The 14,857-nt window shown below is 45.8% G+C and overlaps 2 protein-coding genes across 3 annotated transcripts in view; one reads left to right on the top strand and one right to left on the bottom strand.

Moving 5' to 3' along the window:
- The window catches only part of LOC101795637 (alpha-2-macroglobulin-like protein 1), a 28,274-nt gene extending 18,403 nt beyond the window's left edge, over window positions 1–9,871 (bottom strand). The window contains exons 1-12 of the mRNA XM_038172945.2: window positions 9,625–9,871; window positions 7,637–7,823; window positions 7,156–7,318; window positions 6,310–6,362; window positions 5,992–6,012; window positions 5,293–5,446; window positions 4,766–4,850; window positions 4,104–4,224; window positions 3,145–3,262; window positions 2,017–2,126; window positions 1,513–1,680; window positions 35–259 (exon numbers count right to left, since the gene is read on the bottom strand). Coding sequence (XP_038028873.2) covers window positions 35–259; window positions 1,513–1,680; window positions 2,017–2,126; window positions 3,145–3,262; window positions 4,104–4,224; window positions 4,766–4,850; window positions 5,293–5,446; window positions 5,992–6,012; window positions 6,310–6,362; window positions 7,156–7,318; window positions 7,637–7,823; window positions 9,625–9,692 — 1,473 coding nt within the window. The 5' untranslated portion in view covers window positions 9,693–9,871. The remainder of the gene's footprint in view (window positions 1–34; window positions 260–1,512; window positions 1,681–2,016; window positions 2,127–3,144; window positions 3,263–4,103; window positions 4,225–4,765; window positions 4,851–5,292; window positions 5,447–5,991; window positions 6,013–6,309; window positions 6,363–7,155; window positions 7,319–7,636; window positions 7,824–9,624) is intronic.
- Window positions 9,872–12,119: 2,248 nt separating this feature from the next.
- The window catches only part of LOC101795816 (alpha-2-macroglobulin-like protein 1), a 28,504-nt gene continuing 25,766 nt past the window's right edge, over window positions 12,120–14,857 (top strand). For both annotated transcript variants that reach the window (XM_072042828.1, XM_072042827.1), the window contains exons 1-4: window positions 12,120–12,286; window positions 12,921–13,104; window positions 14,091–14,135; window positions 14,463–14,607. In XM_072042828.1, the coding sequence (XP_071898929.1) occupies window positions 12,219–12,286; window positions 12,921–13,104; window positions 14,091–14,135; window positions 14,463–14,607 (442 nt within the window). In that variant the 5' untranslated portion in view covers window positions 12,120–12,218. The remainder of the gene's footprint in view (window positions 12,287–12,920; window positions 13,105–14,090; window positions 14,136–14,462; window positions 14,608–14,857) is intronic.

Raw genomic sequence — 14,857 nt, 5'->3', positions numbered from 1 at the left:
GCTGACCTCGTTGCCTGTGCTGCCCTGCACTCACCAGGTGGTAGAACTCTGCTCTGGCAGCCCCATCCCCCAGCTCAGTGGCCAGGAGATGATAATTCACGGTGACCTGCTGCACATCCCCACAGGGCAGCACTGCCTGCACTGGTTGGATCCTCACAGAGCTACGGCTGGAGGAGTAGAAGGCCCTCAATGTGAGGGATGCAGTACCATAAGACACCCTCGCGTTCTGACTGCTGAATTCCTCTGGCTGGGTCTTTGCCTGTGGCATAGAAAAGGTGACTCAGTCATCAAAGATTTCTTACAATCTCCCCAGGACAAAACTGTGACTGATGGGACAGCAGCCTCTGAACCCTCCCACAGTAAGGTGTTGAAAGCACCGCTATACTGACATGAAGGAAGGAGAAATAAAAGTACAGAAGGAGGCAAGGAGGAGGCTTCTGCTATCCATAGAGCAGGCCAAATCATTCAGTCATGCAGAGTGGTGTAATAGTCCCTGAATCAAGCCACTGAACCCTTCACATTTGTATGGTACATGTGGGGCAAGTATCAACACGGATCTGCCCTGATAATGTATTTGACTGTTCAGTGTTACTCCAGTCACGCACCATATGTCTTCTAGCAATTTCCCTGATCCATTCAGTAGGGATGGCAGGGGACAACTGAAGATCAATAGCCTTGCTCATCTCTAAACTATGATCTATCTGTACTGAGACTGTGATGTTAATTAACATTTTAGAGATTTCCAGCCATGTCAAGATCCTTCACGTAAGATACTACATACAATATGATGAAAAGGAAAGACTTGCCTTGAAGTGACTTGACCAGGAAGTGTAGATATGGCAGGTATTAGAAACCTACCCCGAGAAGCAGACAAGCCTTCCTTGTTCCTGGGAAATCAGACAGAACTTTTCTCTGTCATTTCCCTATACCTGGCAGCCATCTTTAGCTCCCACTCTGCTCCTTCTATCCTGGTTACCTGTTTTGATCCAGATTGGCTTGCAGCAACTGGTTCCTTACTAGTTTTCCTTCTTTCTCTCCTAAGTTTCCTTCCTTTTATATCCAAGATTCTTATATCCTAGTTCTTATGCTATGAGGGTGATATATAGTGAACTGGTCACTGATTTTTTCCTCTCTACGTGTATTTTCAGATACTTCTCTCTATTCCTTTCCTAACTTCGCATTTCATGCCTCATGGGAGTACTTCCTCTTTTTTTTCTGTCCCTGCCCTGCCTCAGAGCCCTTTCCACCTCAACCAGAGGTGCTATGTGGATAGACCTCAGTCACAACATCACACAGCCTTTGCCCACAAACCTGTCTGTCATCATGTCTCCTGACTGTTCAAGGACTGTGTGTGGCATCAGAATGCCGGCTCATTTCTCTTGCCCTAGATCTGTCATTTCACTGCTCTGCACTGCCACCTCCCTGGCTATACAGAGACAATGACATCGACTATGGATCTGAGGGATGCATTGCTTAGTGCTAGCCAAATCCAGTGTAATCATTGGCCTTAACCTGCAGTCGAACTTCACTGTTGTTCCATGCTGAAGTCTCTAAGATGAAAGAGGCCATCCCAGTGTCATCTGTGAAGTAGGTCTTGGTCTGCTTCCTGCTACCATAGGACACTGTAAGGATCACCTTTTTGTTCTTCAGGTGGGTCCCATTGCCACTTCTGAGTTCCAGCTGCAACAATGCAGAAAACAGAAAATTGGAGGCCTTGGGAGTGAAAATCTGCCTCACAGCAGAAGACTCAGTTCCCCTCTCTGCAAAGGTATTCTCAGTGTGGCCTCCCTAACTCCTCCAATGCCTCCCCATTTATGCAGAAGCCATCCCACCTGGCAAAGCTATGTACCTATTCTGTGGTCACACCTTTGGATTACCTCTTGGTGGAGACATCAAAGGAGAGACTGGGACAGAAGAGTTGTGGCAGCTTTGGACAGCTCAGAGCAAGGGGACTCATTATTTCTGTGTCTGCCATCCCCTCAGGCTGAACATTCCACTTTTTTGCTGTTTGCTTACATTTCCATAGTAGGGAGCTCCTTGCTGATAGTAGTAGCTTGTCCCCCAGAACTGAAGAGTTGTGATACCAAAAGTGACTTTGCAGTTTTCAGTGGTGTTGAACTCCACTCCTAAGAAAGACAGGAGATGCATGCAAGTGAGTATCATGTGTATGAGCAGAGGCAGAAGGATTGAATGGATGGAGGTAAATGTTGGAGTATCACTCACAGGGAACTGTAGTTTCTCCATTTAGTTTCAGAAGTCATTTAACACACAGTATTTGTTAATAGTGTCTCCTACATTGTGAGCTGCTGGAAGGACAGAGGTCTACCAGGGAGTTTCTGCCAGACACAAATGCTCTTTCTGACTTTGTTTAAAATTGTTCCACTCCCAATTATCCCCTTTCATTCTCCTTCCATTCTCACAGCAGAGTCGCTATAAGGCAGCATTTCCCCTTGACTACACAACTTATTTTACGGTCTGCTGTCTTGTCATGTGGTGCCCAACTGAAATCACTGTCATTGCTTGGTAAGTGAATATGTATTACTGCTTTCAGCAAGGGGCTGGGAAACATTTTCTTGTAAGGAATGGTTTGTAACATTTTGGAAGAGAGGACACCTTCCAGGATGGGAGATTTAGCTCTGGGCTCAGTCAGGGCTCAGGTTATCACTGGTTACTCTAAGCCCCTCCTCATTCCAAAGGACTTTCCTAAAACGTGGTTTAAAGAAAAAAAAAAAAAAAAAAAAAAAAGAATGTGTCTTGGTCCACATTTCTCCTGTAACCAGATGAGGAGAAACAGCAGCTCTAGTCCACCTCTGATAAACCAAGGTGACTGTCAGAGCCAGAATGGCCAGACCAACTTCTAGAGTAGCAAGCATACTGGTAAAGCCTATCTTACAACTGGAAGAACTTACATTGCCTGTTTGAGTTAGATCTCAGTGGTACGCCCCATGCTGCTGTAGTACTTCCAGGAAAGACACAACTCTCTGAACACCTGCCCCCTGGAAGCCAGTGTCTAAAGTTCCACGTTTTCCCTGTGTGCAATACACAGGGAGTCTTGCAGGTGAAAACCCAAAGGAAAACATATTGTAAGAGTGTAAATAAAAAGACCTTCCACAAAATGTAGATTTTTTTTTTTTTTTTTGCTACCTGTTCCACTTTCTTTCAAAGCAGCCACAACTTCTAGGTTGAAATCGTAATTGTCAGTACGCTTCTGGTGGTAGGTCTTAACATGCACCTCAGTGGTAAAACAGCCGTCCTCATTTGTCTGAGGGAGTGAAAATGAATCTGTTAACTGATTATGAATGCACTAATCATTTCTGTTGTGCAGATTAAACCCAAGGCCCAGAAGTCTAAATTACGTGACTAAGACACTTGAGATAAAGGAGCACTGCCCATACCGGCATGAACCATCTTCTTTCTGGAGCACTGAGGAATAGGAGATCCTGGTTCACAAGCATGTGTGTATGAAACATGCTTTACACTCTTTACACATTCACTTGCCACTAGGAAACATTAGTTGCCATTTCTCCTTGAAACATGATGTTTTCTGCTCTGGCAGGATTTATCTTTGATATATATATGCTGGGTTATTTAAAAACATGTAAACAAATGTAGATACATTTATTCAACCCCAAAGATAAATGAGTAAAGCTTATGCTGAACTGCAATTGTTTGCTTATACATAAGAGGTAATCTCTGTCTTTCCAAAACAGCTCTTTCTGGGAAACAGTATATACATCTTTCTTTACATCAGTTGAAAATCTGTTGCTAAAAGGTATCCAGCAGAAGTCAACTGATGTGGACAGTATCTCTATTTTTATTGTCCTGTCACAATACCTGGCTTGTAGGTAAATCTGCAGCAGATAGCTTGTCTACAAATGCTTCTTCCTTTGAGTGCATCAAAGTGCATTTAGATAAATTACTGAGATGGGTTACGATTATTTCACAGGGAAATTAAGAGCGTATTAGTCCATCATCCTTGACTGGACTGAAGAACATGCTGCTTCAACAGCTGATCCCCACCCCACATCTTACATTAGCATTATTCCTTCTCTTTGCCCCTGTTCTTCTCTTTTTCAGGAGTATTGGATAGCCCATGTGCTCACCTTGCCAGTGTAGTCCTTACAAATACTACGCTTGGCTTTGGGAGACTTCCTTTTATACTGGATATGTTTACGGCACACCACAGCCTTCACACTACCTTGAACTGGTTTTCCGTATGTGTACCTGGCAAAATAGCAGAGAGGGCTTACATACATGCATAGAAACAATGACTCAAGACAAATAATATTTGCTTTAGCCTGTGGTTTGCAGCTATACAGCCCAGCAGCTGGAAATATCTTCATGGATCATGAGCCAAGAATTTACAAAACTTAATCAGATTAAGGCAGAAGGCAGTGGTGGGTGAATTCTCCTCTCTAAATTTATGTTAATCCCACTAGATAGTGCTAGCAGACATTGTGCTGGCCACAAGTCTGAGTCATTATTCCCTCCCCAGTGGCAGTAATCAATGCAGCAGAGGTACTGTAATGTATGGCACATGCCCCACCAAGGAGATCCACTGTCTTTCAGTCTCACAGATAAATAACTAGGGAGAGAGAATACAGAGAAAGGTGAGAGTCCAGCAGAATTCCTTAGCAGAGGATGTCAGGGTACCAGACATCAGCAAGGGGGACAGTTGGCAGAGATCTTTTGCGCTTGGTTACTGATAGCTGCTCAGTTTCTAAAAGAGTAAGAATGCAGCTTCTGCCAAGGTAAGTCAGCTCACATGCCACAGATATGGAGATGGAAGGTCTCCTCCAAGATGGTGACCACCTGAGGCATCTGGATGGAGACACTGAACTTGGGCAGAACTGTGAGAAAGCAAGAGAAATATAATGCAGTAAGGAGAGAGAGCTTGTTTGTCCCAGATGTCCAGAACCTCCCCAGATGGTTGTTCACAGAAAGGCAGTCCCTGTCCCTGACAGGACTGGCACAAGGCCTTGTAGGAATGCAACAGCAGCATGGCTAAGAGAATGTGGTGTGAGTAGACAGCTTTAGTCCACTTCACAGAGCACAGTTGCAGGACAGTGCCTCAGTCCCTCCTCAAGACATGTGGAAGGAGAAAGCCAGTGGGTCTGAGTGAAAGTCAGTGATAACACCTATTAGCACATGGTGGGACATTTGAGGTGCTAGCACAAATTGCGCAACTAGCACAGCTGTTCACAGCTGCAAGGCCAGTTCAGCCCTGCAAGAAGTTGGGAATCTGGAGGGAATGAATTTTTCTCTGTTGCTGTGAGCTCCCTAGACCCTTACCATACTCCTCTACACTGAAGGTATGTGTGCGGTCAGGCGTTTTGATGGTATACTCTCCAACTGGTGCTTCTGCAGCCAGAGGGAAGGACAGATCCACAATGCCTCCCACAGGGGTAACATTCAGCCACTGTGCAATTCGGTTCCTTTTGGGGTCCTGTGTAGGCAGTCATAGAGAATGGTTATTTACAAGTGCAAAAAGAGACACTTCCAGAATACCTGTGCTACCACAGCATGGCTTGAGTGCACATAGTCATCCTGAGAGCCCAGACCTATGACACAGCTATGGTGCTCAGGTGAGTCCCAGCTTAAAGACTATAGGGCCTTTCTCCCTGTCTCATTGAGAAAGCCATTCTATTGTGTTATTGCTCTCTACCATCTCACTGACTGCTGTAAAACTGTAGTTTGCTGCCAGCAGGTCTCACTAAGAGATAGAGGTGGTTCCTCTCAAATGCCCCTTTGGTGATCTGAGCTGGCATATCCCCAAGATCACTGCGAGGGTGGTCAATTCTGACAGCACATGCTGCCTAAGGCATGATATACTAGAGTGACCACTGGGGAGTGTGATAGCTTGAATCAAGTGCTGTTCTCCTTCATTCTGAGGTATTTGGTTTTCTGCATCCACATCCTCCCCCCAGTCATCTCCAAACCTTTGTCTTCCCCAAGGGGTGGAGATCGCCACTTTCAACAAAGTTTTTTTACCTTCAGTTCCACTAGGCGGTGCTGTGGGAAGAAAATAACAGTGGTAGGACACTTTGAGGAAAGCCACCTCTCATGCCCCTCTCCCCTCCCCAGTATTTTTGCTCTCAGTCATCCATGAGCCTTCCCTAAGCAACGCCCCAGGATCGCATGGGACCCAGCATCATGAGCAGTATCTGCATTACCCAATGGTGTTTTTAAGCACCGAAACCAAGACTGAGACTAGCTGTCCACCTAGCAGGGCTAAACGCTGATCCAAAAAACGTGGAGGCAACCCATAGCACTTTCAGACACACCAAGTTTTCTCCCCTCTTGACTTACTGTTTCATTGCTGGCAATGAAGTTCTGATCCAAGGTTACGATTCGCAACTTGACTATAGAGCAAAAGAAAAACAGGACTGGTGACTTTGGTGGTAAGGGGATGGTTGGACCAGGTATTTTGAAGGTCTTTTCCAACCTTAATGATTCTGTGATTCTAAATGAAAGTCTGTTAATATGTATGGATGTGCCAGTGTGCTTCATTGAAAGGGTATGGGCAGAAGCTTAGTGCCTAAGTTCAAAGACCTGCTCTGAGCTGGTAGCCTGCTAAAAAAAATAATAATAAAAAAAAATGGTAGGAGGGACAGTATGGGTTTTCTGGGAAGGCTGATTGCACTGGTGAGAAACAGCATTTTTTATGGACATTGGACCTACACTGAAGCCCTCAGTCTTGCCTTCAGTGAAGGTCAGTGCCAGCAGCAGGTGGAGAGATAATGGGGAAAACAGCTTTGCACTGAGGTAATCTGAATTGTGTTAGTGGTGGGGCTTGCAGCACCATGATCCTCCTCTGAGGAAGTCTGTAAGGGAGAGAAGGCTTCAGTGCAGTCACAGACCATGTCTGACTGGAGCAATCATGACTACAACACCGTGCCATGTGGGCCTTTTCTCATGCGTCTGCCAAAACACACAAGCCCTGTTCACATTGGCACACTGTCCTGGTATGGGTAATAGTGCAGAAAACATGCCATGCTGACACGTGGCAGAGGTATCCCCAAATCCCTCAAAGCAGGAACAGCCTCCAACAGAGCTGGAGGTGGTGCAGGCCCCACAGCAGGAGCTGGAGGCTACCCTGTATTTGTGGCCTGAGGACTGTCCCTCTTCTCACAACACAAGGCATTATAACCATACCAATCTGTCCAGGTTTGTACACAGGTTTGTCTGTCTGGATTAAAGTCTTCTTCTCTGCATGCTTGATTAGGACTTTCTGTTTCTTCTGAACCTCTGAATCGGCTCCCAAGGCTGTGATCTCAATAAAAGCTACTTCCTCTGGCTGTCCAACAGGGGGAGGGACCTGCAGGCATAATCGTAACCATAACTGAAGCTGAATCTCGTTTGTGGATCCCCAGTCTTTTGTAATAATGATTTTTATACTGATTTCTCATTGCTCCAGTCATTCTTGCCCTGAAAGATATCACAGTACTTTTCAGAATGCTTTCTAGAAGAGTAAAAAGGTACACAGCAGGAAGAATCTGTATAGGCTGAAGCAGAAGATCCAGAGCCTGATTAAGAGAGTCCCATGGGAGGACACAGTTAACTGTCTTTCCAGTCCAGCAAAAGCAGAAAATGAAATAGCCACCCTACTCACAATCCTTGAAAATATCCTCCTCACCTGGAAGCTTGTGCAATGGAAGAAGACGAGCTGAGAGATGGTCTGCGTGATTAGAGTTGCATTCCCAGCTTTGCTTTGCAGTGTTACTGTCACATGGATTGGGGCTGCTTGTTTTCTGCTGAGCTGGAGGCACACTGTCTCTGAGAAGGGGTGGTAGAGCTGAGATGGTATTGCCACGGCATAATTTCTTTAAAAATAAATAGATAGATAGATAGATAGACAGATAACCCAGATGAAATTGATTTTCTGATGGGATGAGTTTTGACTTTGGGATTTGGGTACTTCTTAGTAAGACTTCTGGTTGCTTTATTCCACTGTCAAGATCCTGGTGAGAGCAGATCACACTGTTCTCATCTGCTGGTAATGTAGGCATTACCACTGAGGCTACAGTATATGCTGCATACACTTACAGAAAGAGACAGTCTCTGCTTCCAAAACCAATGCCATTTGTTGTACGAGACCCAGTGTACTGACCTCATGTCCCAGACACAGCATCTCATAAACACGTTTTCTTCAGCCCCTCACACACCCGCCCTCGCTCTCATTCCAAATCTCACACATCTGTGGCTGCTGTCATAGCTGTGCCCATGGGTAACACCAACAAGCTGTCCTTTTTGTTTTGTTTCACCTTAAATGGTATTGCAGCAGTTAGAACCAAAGAAACGCCAACATTCAAGGAGGTCTGAAAACTTACTCCTGCTTACTGCCCCTAGGCTGTGTCGAGCATCAGCGCCTTTTGCAGCAACAGGAGTGCAAGGCCTTGAAAGATCAGAACAGCAGGGATATGGTGAGGTTCACAGATGTGAACTGCTGGCAGTTCTCAGCTGAATCTCATAACCACAGCAAGAGAGAGTCAAAGTCCTGTTGGCCAGGAGCCTTGAATGCTTTCACAATCGAGTGCTGTCAAGCTGCCTTGAGCAGCCTGTCTGCTGCTAATATTAAGGGAGATGGTAACAGGTGCCAACATTTTGATTTTCCTTCTTAGGACGACTCACAGCACCTCCTGCCTGCCACAATGCCAAAGGATGCGATGTGTACTAAAGGCTTACTCCTTGAACTTCCTAAACCTCACTTGCTCCTGACGGTCCCTTGGTGCACTCTCTACTCCAGAACATTGTCTCACAACCCTCTGCTGATTCTTCCCATGTCCTTGCCTGCTGAGCTATGAAAGTATCACACAGCCTCTCTGAGGCTGTTTTTCAAGGATCCCTACAGCCAGGCTGGATTACCTTCTGATAAAGCTACAAAAAGCATTGACATGCAGGTGTGACAGCAGACTTCCTGCTGAAGCCAGCAGTATAACCATCAAGGAAAGCTTCATGCTGAAGGCAACAGTAGGAAACAAGCAGCAGCAAAGCCTTATTTGATTGGAAGCTGTATCAGCCTATAGAGTATGTCCAAGGCTGTACTCCCACTAGAACAGACTTTTAAAACTAAGCTTGTGCATTCAACACCACACATGGCTTGAGGAAACGCAGCTAACATAGTGACATACTTCATACTGTTACATCTACTGTAGGGAGCACACGGCCAGCTAGGACAGAATCAGCACAGTGCTTTACAAAGATCATCTGTATTAGATACCTTGGACTCACATTTGCCCAGGTTGTAAAGGCACCCAGATTTGTCTGCTAAAGGTTTAAATGACAACTTCTGGCTCCGGGGAGAAAAGCAAAGCCCGAAAGGAAATATATTCTGGAACACAGGAGCACATATGACATGTTGGCAGGTCAGAATTAAACACATGCAGAAAGCTGTCAAGTTTGGTATGACCTGAGTCCTTGCAGAAGTACCTGGTCTACATCAAAGGCACTAGAGGGAGAGCCAAGTAGTGGGGGTAGCGTGGTGGGGAGGGTGCATGAAGACCAAGTGAAAACTTGGGCATATGAGAAATGAAGAAACTCCTTCTGTCTTCTTTGGAAACACTGCCACCCCCCAAGAGCACCCCCCAGACCAGTGCGCGTATGCGAAGCAGCTGAGGTTCTTACATCACTGCAGATGTTCCAGCCGCACACGGCAGAAGGATGCTGCCCCACAGGAGAGTGATGCTCCACATAGCTGAATGCAGGTTGAATCCCTCCACAGGAAGGTGAGCCTCTCCTCTGTCCCCCCTTTGTCCCTGTCTCTGCTGCTTGCTTTCTTTCCTCTCCCCCTCATCCAGAGATGAAGGACTATGCAGCTCTTGCTCTGACAGGGTGCCTGTCTCTTTCGAAAGCCTGTCTTGGCTTCGAAACCAAGAAGGTGGAAATCATGCTGTGCATGGCTGGGGCTGGGATGTGGGCGGGTGGAAGGGGTGGAGACAATGTTTGTTGCCGAGGCACTGAAGGCACTTTTCCCCACGGCTTTGTAAGCCTTGTTGATATTTCTCTGGGAGATGTGTTTCTCTGCCTTATCTTATGCAGCATAGCTGATGACAGCAGGAATGCTCAGATACTTGATTTGGTATGGGGGCTTAATTTTTACAAAGGTGTCTTTAGTGGGATTTTGTTACAGAATCACAGAATCACAGAGTGGCCGAGGATGGAAGGGACCTCTGAAGATCATCTAGTCCATCCCCTGCCGAGCAGGATCACCTAGAGCATGTTGCTCAGGGTGGCATCCAGGTGGGGTTTGAATATCTCCAGAGAAGGAGGCTCCACAGCCTCTCTGGTCAGCCTGTTTCAATGCTCTGTCACCCTCAAAGTAAAGAAGTGACCTGGAAACACTGGAAACATGTTTGGGCAAATTTGTTGCTTGTGATGTAAGTTTAATTTTGCCTTAGGTTTGAATTTCTTCTGTAGAACTTCTTTATGTACTATTCATTTTGTGGTGAAACTTCATTCCTGACCTCTGGCCTCTGGCCTCTGGCCAGGCCAATCCAGGGCTCCAAATACAGCTCTCATAATGCCCCTAGCTTTTCCCTGGAAGAAGGGAAGAACTTTAACACTTTATTATGTTTTAGTTGTCTTTCTGTTCCCATTTAAATTCTGAGGCGGCTAACTTGATGACCATTCAGAGATGCAGAGCCGTGGGGAATGTTTCTGAAATCAGATAGAATTCTGTTTTTTGTCTGGCTAATTTAGGCTTGAAGTCAAAACCCTGTTTATTTCAGAGAATCAAATGTATTCCCAGATCAGTGACATACAGTGCTTCAAACCTGCAGATTATTTGAATGTCTGTGCTAGGTTAAAGGTGCACCTTGCAGTTACATTGCTCTGTGAGCTCAGAGAGTGGATACACATACACAGACTCCATGCCAAAGTAAATCCATGGGATTGCTTCAGCTGGGATCAAAGACTGGGCAGACGGCAAATTCATTCTATATTGTGTACCTTTGGTTATGATCTGCAAAAACACAGCTGTGGCCAAAGCAAGATGAGGACAACAACCTTCAAATAAGGTTGTACCTAGAAGGCAAATAGGTCCAAGCCCTGCTCACTTCATCTGCCACTGCTGCCATCCAGAAAAATGAAATAGAAGTTTGCAGTACCTGGTAGGAGTCTGAAGGAGATTGGTAGTGGTGTCAGTGTAGAAATACCTTACGGTTGGATGAAGCTGTGAACTGAACCTGGATGGGATGGACTTAACTTTCCCTGTGGCAGCCCATACAGTGCTGCACTCTGCACTTCACAGAATCACAGCTTGTAGCTAGAACACCATTGGTAGCACACCAGTGTTGTGTCTATTGTTGAGCAGTGCTGGCACAGCATCAAAACTGTCTCCAAAGCTCCCCAGAGCCAGTAGGCTGTGGGTTGGCAAGAGGTGGGGAGGGGACATTACCAGGGCAGCTGACCTAAACCAACCAAAGGGATATTCCATACCATGGGGTGTCATACTCAGCACTCAACAGTAAATGGTGGGAGAGGGGAAGGAGGACGGGGGGCTCTCGTTATGAAGACATCTGTCCTCTTGAACAACTGCTACACATATCAAGGCCCTGCTTCCCAGGACGTGGCCAAACATTGCTTGTTGATAGGAAGCAGAAAATAATTGTTTTCTTTCTCATTTTGCTTCCATGTGCTCTCTGCTTTTTTGTTTGTTTGTTTGTTTGTTTGTTTTCTTGGGGGAGGGGAAGGGAAGGAAATTGAAATTGAAATTAATTGAAAGGTTTTGAATTCAAGCACTGATGAAAAACTGGATGAGGGGAAGATCACTGATAAAGCACGGTCAGAGTGCTGAGGATCCTTTTTCACAAGCTAAGGATAATAGCTGCTTTGCCTCCCTTGGGATGCTACAGCCAGAATCCAGACCAGCCAAAACTGAGGTGAGCTTTTCTCCTAAGTCCCCTTCAGTTTGGGTTAGAGGTCACCCACTCCACATGTCCCCCACAGCGCTCTGACATCCCACCACCTGGAATGCCATCTGAGCTTAGACGTGGGTGGAGAACAGTGCGGTGTGGCCTTTACTCTGCCATTGGTGGAAATAAGTAAATATTAGCTAGTGTCATTAGCCTGGAAGAGATATAATCTCCATATATAAACTTCCCCCACACTTTGGCCTTAGGAACATCTGAGGGGTGTATTTAGGATTGTTACAGCCCATCAATACAGGCTACTCTCTCCTCCTGTGCGGATCTTGACAGCTGTCTTTCCCAGCCCAAGCAATGGGAGCACCAGTGCTCCTTTTAGCCCTGACCCTATTCCCAGTTGCAGCTGAAGCAAGCCTGGAACCGTGAGATTATCTTTTGATTTTGGGGGGCTTGGTGGAAAGGACTATCGTTGAAGGGTTTGGTGCTGAGGTGCTGCACGGTCTAGCATCACAGAGCTGCATGCAGGGAATCTTGGTATTAGGGAGGCTGAGCAGAAGCAGTTCCTTCTGAGTTACTTTGGAGCTTTGGGTGTCAAGCACCACTGCAGGTGAAGCCCCTGGTATATGCTAGTGCAGGCACTGCACTAGCAGTGCACTGTACACACTGAAAAGCTACAGAAGCCACAAGTTTGCCTTCATTCATCCTGTGCTTGTGAGGATGAAATTTGGTGTGAGGCCTGAAGCCTTATGCCTTGGTCACTGAGTTTTCAGCTTCATTCCTCACCTAAACTTTCTGTTCTTGTGTACTTGCTGCTGGGGCAGCTGTGTCCTGGCTGGTGGCAAGGTGGTGACAGACACATACCAGGAGCCGTCTGGTTCCATGCTGGGCATGTTGCTTCTTTCTGGCATGGAAAAGGAGCTGCACCATAATTCCTTCACTGTAGGCCTCTTAGGCATTTCAGACCTTTGATGTGCCTCTCCATGAGTGCAGCAGAGATTTATTCTGGCCTGTCCATCTCATGCTCTGAATTGTTTCTGAACATCTGCTCTCTTCTAGTCACTACATGGTGGTGTTCCCTGCTGTCATTCACCCTTCCCAAGAGGAGAAGCTCTGCATTCACCTCAGCTCCCTGACTGAGGCTGTTCACCTGGCTGTCACCCTGGAGATGGAAACCAAGAATCACACACTGGTGGAACAGGACGTGGAGAAGCCAGGTACTTTTGAGTGCATCACCTTCCAGGTGAGTGTAGCTGTGGTTGCTGACTTGTCAGTAGATGATCTCACTCCCACTTCAGACAGGAGTGCTCTCTTGACACACTGTCCTTCTCTGCCTTGCCATGAGGTTCCAAGCAGGTGAAGTATCTTTTCCTAACAGTTCCAGGCAAAATACAAGAGTGTCCTAGAACCTAACAAACTAGGCAATCTTTCACAGCATAGATAATATGTTTTTTAAAAAATCTATCAGCTGATTTCATCCTATTGTTGTAGTTAGCTGAATTAGCTACACTGAGGCTCTGACATGACTACAGGAATTCCAGTTACGTTTCTGGAGAGACGTGGAGATGTGTCTGGTGCTGAGACTCTACAAACTCTCCCTGTCTCCTTCAGCACCATACTAAGTTGCTGTGCCTATGCTCTGATTGCCCTACAGATTCAGCAGAACTCGAGAAGAATCTGTAGTCAGTTCTGGTTCTTTTATCAGCAAGACAGTATTTAACAAAGTGTTTGGTTCCAGGACTTAGGAGAGAGTGAATCCTGGTTCTGGAAACATCTGTAGTTAAAACAAACAAAACAAAACAAAAACAAAAACAAACAAACAAAAACACTTTCTCCTGGTGAGCTTAGTCTTTCTGATAGTGAGATGTCCAAAGTTTTTGCCTGACCAGTATCTTTTTCCCATTACTACCTTAGTCAGCTCCATATCTGTCTTCCCTATGTGTTTTTTTGTTCGTTTGTTTTGTTTATTTGTAAAACAATCTTCAATTTCTGTGACGGGGAGAATGATATGTCATATGGCTCGCTCTTACATTCATGAATAAAAGACAGATGGTGACTGCTTCTTCTTCAAGCAATATTAAGTGGTCTAGAGACTGATTCGTGCAGTGGAGTTTGGACTCTGAAGTTTGAGGATTGTTTAACAGTGAGGTGATGTCTCACATCTGGGATAAGATGCAAGATCTCTGATGATTTTGTTTTCTTTTTCTTTCCTTACATCAATCAACCTAGGTACCAGAATTAACTCCCTGGGAAACAGATGCTTCAGCTTCACAAGTAAGACACCTTTCTTGGCTGCCTCTCCTCTTACAAACTAGAGAGCTTCAGCCTCTCCTGTGTCTGAGCCATATTAAAGGGAGGAGTTGCATGGTGGGAAAGATAGCAATGGGGAGAAAGAAATGTAGAAATGCACAAGTGTGACAAGGGGAAAGGCAGAGAAAAGAGAATAAGGAAACTGGGGGGTGTGTGGAAGTCTATGACTAAAGAAAGGAAAGCTAAATCAAAGAAAGGGGACAGAGAAGAATGAAGTTGGAGATTTTGGTAGCCTCGGTTTCCCCTTCAAATTACTTCTAGTCTTAGGCAGTTTTTATTTTACTCTGACAGTCAGAGGAGGTGGTTTTTCTGCATGTCCTGATACACAGCGATGACAGTGTGCTCTTTGAGGGTCGCAAGAAGGTGCTGGTCAAGCCCCAGAAGAACGTAATTCTGGTAGAGACAGACAAGGCCTTATACAAACCTGGAGAAACAGGTAAGGCAAGAAGGTGACGTGGAAATGGGGAGGGAAGGATTAAGGTAGCAGCCACATTTTGAGGGAAGACTTCAAGTGCACCAATCTAGGCCTTTTGGAGCTAGAAGAAAGCAGGTCTCTTTTTTTCAGTGTTTCCAGGAACAATGTGAGTCAGGATGTTCCCCCATAAGCCGTGCTGTACCAAATGCTCCGCCTGCTGCTCCTAGGTATTGTTTTTTTGAAGTACCTCTCATGAGGCCAAAAGGAAAGC

The sequence above is a fragment of the Anas platyrhynchos genome, chromosome 1, assembly GCF_047663525.1.
Source record: "Anas platyrhynchos isolate ZD024472 breed Pekin duck chromosome 1, IASCAAS_PekinDuck_T2T, whole genome shotgun sequence".
Taxonomy (NCBI): Eukaryota; Metazoa; Chordata; class Aves; order Anseriformes; family Anatidae; genus Anas; species Anas platyrhynchos.
The sequence above is the reverse complement of the archived record's forward strand: the minus strand, read 5'-3'. Positions and strand labels throughout refer to the sequence as shown.